The 11,769-nt window shown below is 47.4% G+C and overlaps 1 protein-coding gene across 1 annotated transcript; it reads left to right on the top strand.

Moving 5' to 3' along the window:
* The first annotated feature begins 9,110 nt into the window (after positions 1 to 9,110).
* On the top strand, positions 9,111 to 10,324 carry LOC123095061 (expansin-A24-like). Its single transcript, XM_044516889.1, has 3 exons — positions 9,111 to 9,255; positions 9,362 to 9,686; positions 9,761 to 10,324. The coding sequence occupies exons 1-3, from the start codon at positions 9,111 to 9,113 to the stop codon at positions 10,068 to 10,070; spliced, it is 780 nt and encodes a 259-aa protein (XP_044372824.1). The 3' UTR covers positions 10,071 to 10,324.
* The last annotated feature ends 1,445 nt before the right edge of the window (positions 10,325 to 11,769 follow it).

Genomic DNA, 11,769 nt, shown 5'->3' with positions numbered 1-11,769 from the left:
GTAGTGCCTTAAACTCAAGATGCCCGGTCCACGTGGCGTCATCATCGTTAACGGAAATACAGAGCGTTCCTTACGCGCTGAAGTGTACGCGACGGCTCCAGCAGCCGGACACTAAGCGGCCTCTAATATCAGAATGCATGATCGGTCGTTAAGACCACGGACACGGTTAGACGAGTCCGGCGGCCCAGATAAACCTGAGTTGGGCGCTATACACACTAGTAGAAAAGAGGGCTTTGGTCCACCCCGGATTAGCCCATTAGTCCCGGTTCAATCTAGAACCGGGACTAATGGGGGCATTAGTCCCGGTTCGTGCGCCCAGGGGCCACGTGGGCCATTTGTCCCGGTTCGTCTGGACCTTTTAGTCCCGGTTGGTGCCACGAACCGGGACTAAAGGGTGCGATCCGGTTCGTGCCACGAACCGGTACTAAAGGTCCCATTTTCAAACTCCACCCCCCCTGTGGATCGCCTTTTCAGTTTTAAAAAAATAAAAAAAAATGATGAAAATGTCAAAAAAAATAAAAGAAAATAAGTTTCCCATGTGATATATGGTCTAGTTGTTGGGAAAATTTACAAATATGAATTTTGACTTTATTTGCAAAATCTCTCTAGAATTTAGTAAAATGGGCATAACTTTTGCATACGAACTCGGATGAAAAAGTTTTTTATATGAAAAATCATCTACTCGAAAAGTTACATCCAAATTTAACCGGGGGAACCCCGTTAAACATTTTCAAAATCCTCAAAAACCTAACAGAAAAAAAGTTACGGGCCTTTTTAGATCTAGAGTAGAAAAAATCAAAAACAATTCAAACTATGGTCAAACAATGGTCAAACTAATTATTCTACAATATTAGTGTTACTAAATAATTATTTTAGTTATTTTGAATTTTGGTCAAATCTGGTCAAACTGTGGTCAAACAATGGTCAAACTATGGTCAAACAATGGTCAAACTAATTATTCAAGAAATATTAGTGTTACTAAATATTTATTGTTTTTTAAAACAATAGTTTCAAACTCAAACAGTGAAATGTGTCACTTCATGCTCAAGCAAAAGTCCTGGAGGTTAATAGGATTGACATCTTACTATTGTCAGGAAAACAACAAGTGCAGACTTGGAAACGAGGGAGAATAGAACCTGAAAGTTAAGCGTGCTCAGGCTGGGGGAGTGGGAGGATGGGTGACCGTTCGGGAAGTTAGATGATTTGGAATGATGAGGGGTGATTAGAGATTAGAGGATAAATTGAGCAGTGATGAGGGGTGGTGATTAGTGATTAGAGGTTAAAATAATTCAGAAATTTAAAAATAAACAAAAATTCAAAAAATTTCAAAAAAAAATCAAAAAAAGAAAATCGTAAAATTTCCTTTAGTCCCGGTTGGTGTTACCAACCGGGACTAAAGGTGGAGCTCCACGTGGTCGCGGCCTTTAGTCCTGGTTCGTTTAAGAACCAGGACTAAAGGGGAGAGGCATTAGTAACGACCCTTTAGTCCCGGTTCAAAAACCGGGACTAAAGGGCCTTACCAACCAGGACAAAAGCCCTTTTATCTACTAGTGACATGTAATCCCATAGAGGACACCAGGGGCTTCAAATATTCAATAAAGCTCACCTTTTGGCTTGACCTTATTAACAGGCCAATGTCTTATACTTCTGCTATCCATTTATAATAGTCAACTCTTCACATGCTTATGTAATACTCTTCTACATGAGTTTTCCTTTTTACAGACATCATTCGTGCGATACCCTCCCAGGAAACGGCACAACAGAGACAAAGGCGCAGACGTGCAGCAGCGCCCCGCTCAAAGGTTTCTCTTTAGATTAAGCCCCTATGCAAACCTTCTTTATTGTCTCTTGTTGTTAACACATCCCATGGGTACTACACCCACAGGGGATACTGCCGTTATTGGCATTTCGCCACGACAGACTAATGCATGTACCTGGAAACACAGGGTTCATAATAAAGGGCGTTCTTCAGCCTAGTATATGTTCTAAAGTCCGAATACCTTCGGGAGTGTTCGGTGTCACGAGTTTGGCCTTATATGCATCAGCTCCGAATCATGTCTTTGGTCAAATGTTGGGTTTGCCCGGCTCCTGGGTTTGCCGCCTTATATTCCGTTCTTATCAGCTAAGGCGGCCAAAGGAGAACTACTGCGATTGTGCCCTGGTTATTCTGGATGAGCACCTCAGTAGAGAAAGCTGAAAACTGACTGTTATGATATAGCGAGAGACTGGTCAACCACTCGAGGACTCATCAGAATCTTTGGGATTCCTCCGCATTAACGAAGGACCGTTTCCCGGTCATGTACACACGCGCCTGTATTCGGATGCATGCAAAGGTACCAGGGGCTACATAGTAGCCCCACCGTCAAACTTCTATGGCTAAGTGAAAGTGTTAAAGCTATATAGTCCGGTTGCCTAGTTCGACGTGCGATCACCTCCTTAACGGACCAAGACGTTGGATCAAGTGTGATTACGCATATTCTCGCGAACACCCCCCGCATTGTATGCGTGGGGGCTGAAGCCAATGACTGCTAACTTTCAGATTACATACAAACATCAAATGGCCGCACAGGAGGCACAATAACACTTTCGGGCGAAAAGTATAAACATAGCCTCCATGATTGAAATAATTTTTTTTACAATGAAACGATTTGTCACTCGAACATGATGTTCTTCGAGCACTGAGCCTCTATTAAACGAGCACCTTCTGTTACCTGCTCCAAGTAGTGCTCGGCTGGATCCTGGCTTCCCGCCGAATTCTGGGTTGCAATGATGGTGGCCTCCATATCTGTCCAGTATGTTTTAACACAGGCAAGAGCCATTCGCGCACCCTCTACGCACAACGACCTCTTCATGGCATCCATTCGTGATACGGCACCAAGGAATTGTTGCACTAAACCAAAATAATTGTCCGGCTTCGGCCTCTTTGGCCATGGATGGTCTATTACAGATCTCATCACAAGACCGGACAACCTATGGAGCTCGGCCACAACAGACATCCTTTCACTTAATGGCACTGGGCACGTTGGAGCACTGAATTGCGACCAGAACAGCTTTTCCACTTCATTATCTTTTTGATCCTCGAAAAACTTGGCCGCATCAGCCGTACTCTTCGCCAGATCTGCATACGCGTCTGCAGGGCTCCAGCGTCGATCCAGAGGAGCGTACTTCGGATCTAAGAACTTCATCCGCAACAAATAGGGGTTTACAGCTGCGATTTCTCCGGCCTGTCGAAGCTCCTCCCGTGCATCCCTAATTTCGGAACGCGTCTCCTTGGACGCATCAAGGGCCTTCTTCAGGTCAGTCGAATTAGCCTGATTCTCTTTTTCATGGAGCTCATACCGGTCGGCGGCATTTTTCAGCTCCACGGCCATCTTGGCTATTTTATCTTCGCTTTGGCGATGAGTAGCCTGTTCGGCTCTAAACTCTTCGGCCGCCTTTAGGGCAGCCGCATTGCTAGCCCGGGCTTGTTCCTTGGCCAGGGAAAGTTCTGCCCTCAGGGCCTCCACAGCAGCAGCTCCGTCTACAGTCCAAGCATATCACATTAACATTATGCTCCTCTTAGTTTTTCCTATAAAAATAAGGAAAGTAGAGCACATACCTTGTGACTCGTTAAGCCGCTCGTTCACGAGCGTGATGTAGGCATCCATAACATCAATCTGTCGCCGCAGTTCGGCGACTTCAATGGTCCGGTTGGCAGCCGGACCATTAGCCACCTGCGCATAAATTCAGTGCGATCATTACTTAACAAAGTGATCCTCTGTTCGCCGCCTAGGGCTGGCAACCAGAGTTTCAGGGGCTACTATATATACGGAGCACACCTAGCACGTGCGCCACAACAAAAAATTACATATTTCCTCACATACCTCAAAGCCTTTGAGCAGGATTGTAAAAGCTTCATTCAATCCGCTTGTGGCGGATGAAATCTTCTCAAGCACCGTGCTCATTAATGAACAGTGATCCTCCGAGAGAGCGGTTTGCTCTAGAAGGCTCGTCAGCGTGTCCGGCCGGTCGCCAAACTATGTCGGACCCTTCTTATCGCCCCCCATGGGAGCTAAGCGCTCCGGGCTCAGGGCGGCCGAAGTACTAGCTTTTGCCCTCGGCAAATCTGGACTCCTCTGTGACGACACCTCGGGGTCGCCCGCCCCATAAGGCGGAGAGGCTGGCGGGGTGTCACTCTCCATCATCTCCGGAAGGAGATCCCCCGAGGACGAACTCTGTCAAGAAGAGCTGCTAGCCGTACTACAAAGAATGGATCTTGGTTATTGTTTTCAGAGGAGGAAGCAGAAGTTTTCGCGATTAACTTACAGCTCGGCTGAGGGCTGGCCCGTTTGCGGGCATGGCACGGTGAGGACACCCTTCGGGGCAGGGCCCCCTGGCAAAGTTTTCTTCCCTTGTTTGGGCACCTCCATCTCCAAGTCTTCGGAGGCGGCCCTATTCTTCCCGCGGGGGGAGGAGACCCTAGATTCCCCTCCCCGACTATCCTCCTTCGTGGAGGTAGTAATTCTCCCGGTTTGGATGTGCAATGAGTGAAGCTCTGCTTCTCTCTTCTTCCCTTCATATTTCCCCGAGGGCACTTGACTTAGCACACGACTAAGCATCTTGGTTATGGTAGGGCTAGGCGAGCCTTCGGGAAGTGGCGCCGGACACCTGATTCTCTCCGCCTTGTTGAGCCATTCCTGGTCGCGGATGGTTTCCAGAATAATGTTATGATAAATATAAATGAAGTGTTCGGTTTCTGGGTTACTTACTCGGGTACCTGGGTGGTTGCAGCTCATGCCCGCATCCTCGGTGGTGTCCGGACACTTTACTTGTGGTCCGAAGAATAACTTACACATCCCTTCGAGCGTCATGCCGAAGAAGTGCAGAATAGTCCGCGGACCTTCCCGATTGAACTCCCACATCCGGAGTGGCCGGCGTTTGCACGGCAACATCCGTCGGACTAGCATTACCTGAATTACGCTGACAAGACTAATGTCCCTCTCAAGAAGCTCCCGGATGCGGCTCTACAATATTGGTACATCAGTAGCAGGCCCCCAATCCGGTCCTACATTGGTCCATGACGCCAGTTGAGGCGGAGGGCCCGAACAGAAGTCGGGGGAAGCCACCCACTTTGTGCCTCTATGAGCCGTGACGTAAAACCACCCCCGCTGCCATAGATCGGACACCTCCGGGAAGAAGCCCTCTGGCCATGGGGCGTCGGCGTTCTTGCTTACTACAGCACCTCCGCACTCCGCGTGTCGCCCCTCAATCATCTTCGGCTTCACATTGAAGGTCTTGAGCCAAAAGCCGAAGTGCGGGGTGATGTGGAGGAAGGCTTCGCACACAACGATGAACGACGAGATGTGAAGAATGGCGTACGGAGCTAGATCATGGAAATCTAGTTCATAATAGAACATGAGCCCTCTCACAAAGGGATCAAGGGTGAAGCCTAAGCCGCGGAGGAAGTGAGAAACAAATACGATGCTCTCGTTGGGCTCGGGAGTAGGTATGACCTGCCCTGGAGCAGGAAGCCTGTGCTTGATGTCGGCAGTCAGGTATCTGACCTCCCTAAGTTTCGCGATGTCCTCCTCTGTGACGGAGGAGGCCATCCAACGGCCTTGAAGGTTGGATCCGGACATGATTGAAGGTCCGAAGTGCTTCAGCTTGGGCTTCGGGTGTTGGAACTCGAGATGCGGAAGGGCGCAAGCATGGTAGAAACGGGGGATAGGCCTCGGCCCCTCTATAAAGAGGGTGAATATCAAGCGTCCTCAGCGTAACCGCTGGGGACTTACCTAAAAACACGGAGTCATACCAACAGGCGTCGTGGGGTTGCACGTGCTCGTATTGATGGAGGATCCCGCGATAAGAGGAACACGATCTCTGCTTTGGCAAGGCGTGCCAATAAAACCGCCTCGCAACGCATGTCGAGGCAGGCCAAGAAAACCAGTTCGTATTGAGACGGGCCACGGTGTAAGGGCTCCCCGCAAGAAAAATTATCAGCAGATCAGATTTGTGAAGTGTTATGCCCTCCACGATGGTGTGCGAGAATTATCTCACAGAGCCGGACGCAATCCTTAAATCTACTTTGGAGTATTCGAAGATGGAACCCGCCTTGCAATGCCGAAGACAAACTGCGCGCCGGACTCGTCGTCATTGAAGCCTGGTTCAGGGGCTACTGAGGGAGTCCTGGATTAGGGGGTATCCGGATAGCCAGACTATATACTTTGGCCGGACTATTGGACCGTGAAGATACAAGACTCAAGACTCTGTTCCGTGTCCGGATGGGACTCTCCTTTGCGTGGAAGATAAGCTTGGTGATCCGGATATTAGATCTCCTTCTTTGTAGCCGACTCTGTGTAAACCCTAGCCCCCTCCGGTGTCTATATAAACCGGAGGGTTTGATCTGTATAGGGACAATCATAATCATCATAGGCTAGCTTCTAGGGTTTAGCCTCTACGATCTCGTGGTAGATCAACTCTTGTAATACTCATATCATCAAGATCAATCAAGCAGGAAGTAGGGTGTTACCTCCATCGAGAGGGCCCGAACCTGGGTAAAACATCGTGTCCCTTGCCTCCTGTTACCATTAGCCTTAGACGCATAGATCGGGACCCCCTACCCGAGATCCGTCGATTTTGACACCGACAGAGGGGGTGCTTGCACACGGGGACTGCATGGTGTTGTGCATAGTGTCTTGTTGATGGCACAATGGGTGCCTAAGGATGCGTCGTTCGGCTCAACAACGGTGGTGGTCCTCCTTGCATGGGCTAGGGGCCTAAATTGGGTGGTTCCCAATCTGCTCGCACCTGACGATGAAGGTGTCCTCCCGTCCGCGAACAGCGCGATCATGTGATGGTGGTGGTGGTGCAACACGGTCAACACACTATGGCGCAACAAGGATAGGTGAGTCACGGCCTGGGCAAGAGGTTGCACTAGTGGGCTTCAGCGTGAGGTGGTGGCTCATTGTTTGTTCCCATTGTTGAGGTTGAGGTGGTGGTAGCAGATGGATTGGACTTAGCTCCATGGTGATGTGGTGGCAATGACAGCTTCTTCTCTGCTCCGTATGGTTTCAGTTCGCCGGCACATGTGCAGACAAAGTTGATACTCTATCTTGCACGTTGACAGTGGTTGATCTCGCTCCTAGGGTCTCATTTGGTTGAGAGGCTCAAGTCTCTAGCGAAAGCTTGATATTTGGTGTGGGTCGATGACGATGATGATGGTATCCGAGGGCATGTTTCTCCTCCCTGAAGGCTTTGTCAAAGATGCTTCATTTATCTTGGATCGTGGCCATTCAAATATGAGGATGACGTGGAGGATGTTGGTGTGGGCGGACCTTTCCCCGAGGTTTGGTGGGTCGATCATGTATAATTTCAGACGAAAGATTGGTCTTCAAATAGGTGTGGACAATAGTGCTATGTGATTGTCATTTTCCTCATTGGAGGCATTTCAAAAGAACCTGCTCGCTACTAGCCGGGCAGCAAACATATTGGTGGTACATGTCAAGATATATAGGCCGGCGTCTTTGCAGTTTTCTTTTCTATTTCTTATTTTATTTCTGTCTACATGGCTTTCTTCTATCTATGCAGGAGCGTCCTGTCTAGCCACGCAAGTATGCAAACCTAACCGCGCACACACTGCTTGATACGGGAATGATCATGCTTATTCCATTCTAGTTAAGTTTGTAACCTCTTCTTACTACCATACTAAAATACTATTACTGTGCCACCTCTGATGATGGGTGAAACCTAGCAGATGAGGGGCAGCTATGGCAGCAGGGCTGCCCGGCTATGGCCTCCCTCCGGCCGACCTTGTGGTGGGCCATTCGGTCGGTCAGTGGCATCCGCATGTTATAGTGTCAGGGAGAGGTCTAGAGAGGGATGCCGAGGCGGTGGCTCCGGGTGGCGAGCTACTCGTTTGGCTCTCCGGTGGGTCGCCGAGTAGTGGTGGTGGCTGCGCTAGTCAACCATGTGGGCAGCGAGTGGTGGTGCATTGGGAGGCCTTGGCGTGTGCAGAGGAGGTCACTAGATCTGGTTCTGGCCCAGGCTTCGTCGCGACGGCAGCTTTGCTCCTGTATGGCTTGGGGAAGCAACCAGGCGAAGCCCTGCGCTTCCGTGCCGATGGCGATGGCGCCCGCGGTTGCCACTATCCTCTTGTGGATGTTGTCGCAGGTTCGCCTTCCTTGTTAGAGTTCTGGATGAAAACCTTGATCCATTACGTCCGACGCGGCAATGGCGACACATTGCACTGCTTTCCCTCTTGAGGGCGTTGTAGTGGAACCCAGGTGTCATTGGTCGTGGTTAGTGTAGTGCTTAGATCCTCCTGTACTCTTGCTCGGTGGTGTAATCCTGTTCTGACCAATTTATGTTGCCTGTTTTTCTTCTTCTAAGTTTTGCTTTATTTGAGGGCTTCCTCATTTTTTTATATCGTTCGGCCGTGTATTTAAGGTTTGTGCTTTATTTATAAAGGGACCACGCGCCCTTGCATCCAGATGGGACGAGTTCAACTCGATAGATCTTCCTTAACAATTCTATGTTTCTTTAGAAACAAGCCATTACGTTCCTTCATGCCGATGGGCGCCGCCGATGGTTAGGACCAGGTGCGGCGATCCGTACGATTCAAGGAACAGGGCAGACGCATCCTTCCTCAGACAAAGGGACGCAGCGAATACCCAAAGCTAACAGTCAAAAAGGTCATGCAAATATCACGCCCTGAAGTGAAACGTCAAGCAAGCACTTGGAAATCGCAGAACGCCGTCCATTTCTTCAGAAAGTGTCAAGCAAATAGTACCGATGAAGAGCTGATGTTATAAGGCTAAGGCAGAACAAAATGGACCAGACGTGTCTGCGCGTACATACAATATTCGGATTAGCCCGCAAGCCATGCATGGTGCGGCTGCACGAGCGTCCACATCACATGCATGGGCACGCTAGCCCGCCTCTTTCGTGATGACCTTGCCGAGTCCCTCTAGGCAGCAAAGGCTATATATACACGGACATCCATCAAACTATGAGAACCAAATCCTCACTGGTACAAGAACAAACACATAAGCGACACACACAGCTTCCCAAATCAGCTACGCACAGATAGACAAGTTGGTGAGTTTAGTTTTCAAGGCCATCCAGCGACAGACATGGCGTCGGCTCCAGCTCGAGCTATTGCGGTGGTGGCTCTCGTGCTCGCGTGCTGTGGGCTGGCCATGGCCGCGGACAACGCGCCGGTATGGCTGAGGGCGCATGCCACGTTCTACGGCGGCGCCGATGCCTCTGACACCATGGGTAAGTACTACTAGTAGCTTTTTCAAAGTCATGCATGGGCCAATTGAATAGTGAATACCACATCTCGTGCTGCCTGTTCTGAAAGCATACTCTCAATTCAACACAGGTGGGGCGTGCGGGTACGGCAACCTGTACTCGGCGGGCTACGGCACACGGACGGCGGCGCTGAGCCAGGCGCTCTTCAACGACGGCGCGGCGTGCGGTCAGTGCTACAAGATATCTTGTGACCGCAAGCTTGCGGATCCGATGTTCTGCAAACCCGGCGTCACGGTGACAATCACGGCCACGAACCTCTGCCCGCCTAACTATGCACTCCCGAGCGACAATGGAGGATGGTGCAATCCTCCGAGGCCGCACTTCGACATGGCGCAGCCGGCCTGGGAGAAGATTGGTGTGTACAAGGGTGGCATCATCCCTGTAATCTACCAGATGTACCTACCTACACATGAGTATTTATCAATGTTATATGTGCCTGTGCACAAGTTACTAAAACCGATTTTTGCAGGGTTCCATGCGTGAAGAAAGGTGGGGTGAGGTTCAAGATCGCTGGTCATGATTACTTCAACCTAGTTAACGTATTCAACGTGGGAGCTGCTGGATCAATCAAATCGATGGATGTCAAGACCTCTGATTCAGACACATGGGCGCCAATGGCTCGTAACTGGGGCGCGAACTGGCAATCTCTAGCAAATCTTACCGGGAAGATGCTCTCATTCAGATTGACCAACACAGATGGGCAGACGCTTGTGTTCAACAATATTGTTCCAGCTGGATGGACGTTTGGGCAAACATTTGCGAGCAAATTGCAATTTTAACTAATCACTGTCAATACAACGATTTAGGATGTGACTGGTTTGTGAGCATACCATCATACACTAGAGAGATGATTGGAATTTCTTTATTTATGGTGTGGTGCTTAAAAATATTAGTTGTAAGCACTACTTGTGTACATATATTGATCAATTGGTCACCCTCATGTAGCTCCAATTTCCTTGTACGTGTTTAACTTATTGTACATACTTGTGTTTTTATTTATTTGCATGGTGTATATAAAAGATGATTGGTTCTACCGAGTTACCTTGAATGTTTATTCACAGTTAATAATAATAACCCACTAGTATATATCATGGCTTTAGAAGCCATTCTACAATACAACCCTTTGACGGATCCCATGCCTGCATATATTTTGGCGTAACAAGTTCTTATCAAACAAACAAACTCCCTTTCAACTCAGAATTGGTGTCGGTTATCATGAAAAATTCACTTCAGATATAATCCATGTAAAAGACTAGCAAACACAAAATGCAAAAGGAAAAGAAAAACTAAGAGTGCAACAGTTAATGGGATAATACAAGATAAACCTTGAGAATATCAGGATTAAACTCAATGAAAGGATGAGTAGAGAATGCACTCATCGGCAACATGTAGGTATTAAGGTATATATCCTGCATGGCAGAATTTTTGGTTCAAGAGCTTGGATGTACAAGAAAACATATCATACTCAGTGCAAAAATGACTAGCAACAGGAAGAATTTAATATCAACATCCAAGACATACAATCATTATGTGTAAGCCGCTCATACATCGGACCGTGTGCAAATGGGTGCAGACATAGGTCAACATCGATTATTTTTCACTCATTCTTTTATCGGTACACCCCCTAAACACATCAACGGAGGAGATCTTTTCATACCCCTTCATAATAAAGGGTAAGGTGATCTTTTTGAGAATACGCTTCAAAAAAAAATAAAATAAATAGATTACATTAAATTGGAGAAGGCACGTTTTGAACCTTGGTCTTATAGATGCACTCATTCTTTTTATCGGTACACCGCCTAAACACATCAACGGAGAAGATCTCTTCATACCCCTTCATAATAAAGGGTAAGGTGATCTTTTTGAGAATACGCTTCAAAGAAAATAAAATAAATAGATTACATTAAATTGGAGAAGGCATGTTTTGAACCTTGGTCTTATAGATGCACCGTTGTACCGCAAGCCACTAGGTCACTACCAAGTTCGTGATATATTAGTCAGGCGACCAACTTAATGAAAACAACTGGTTATTCCACTAGTTTTTATGTTTTTTCTGTTTTCATTTTCTTTTACCGGGTTTCTCCATTTTCACTGGCTATAACTAACACTTTTTTTGTAATACATGTTTAACATTATTCAAATCAAGATTAAATCTTTTAAATATATGGTTCACATCTTTCCTATAAAATTTAATATTTTTCAAATCCATGAACACTTTTTTAATATCAAATAATTTTTTCCAAATCCATGAATGCTTGGGCCAGCCCAACAAGCGCTCGACGGGAACGATCCTGTCACATAGTTGGGCCAAGGCCTAAAGCTTATTTTCTTTTCTATTTTTCTGTTTTCCTTATTTTTTGTTAATTTATTTTTCTCCTTTTTGAGATTTGTTATTATTTTTAAAATTTATCACAAGGCCATAAAAATTTGAGTTCATTCCAAGGATGTCGATAAACAACATGCTCTAGACGAAGCCTT

Source organism: Triticum aestivum, chromosome 4B (assembly GCF_018294505.1).
Source record: "Triticum aestivum cultivar Chinese Spring chromosome 4B, IWGSC CS RefSeq v2.1, whole genome shotgun sequence".
Lineage (NCBI taxonomy): Eukaryota > Viridiplantae > Streptophyta > Magnoliopsida > Poales > Poaceae > Triticum > Triticum aestivum.
This window is presented reverse-complemented; position numbering and strand designations above follow the sequence as displayed.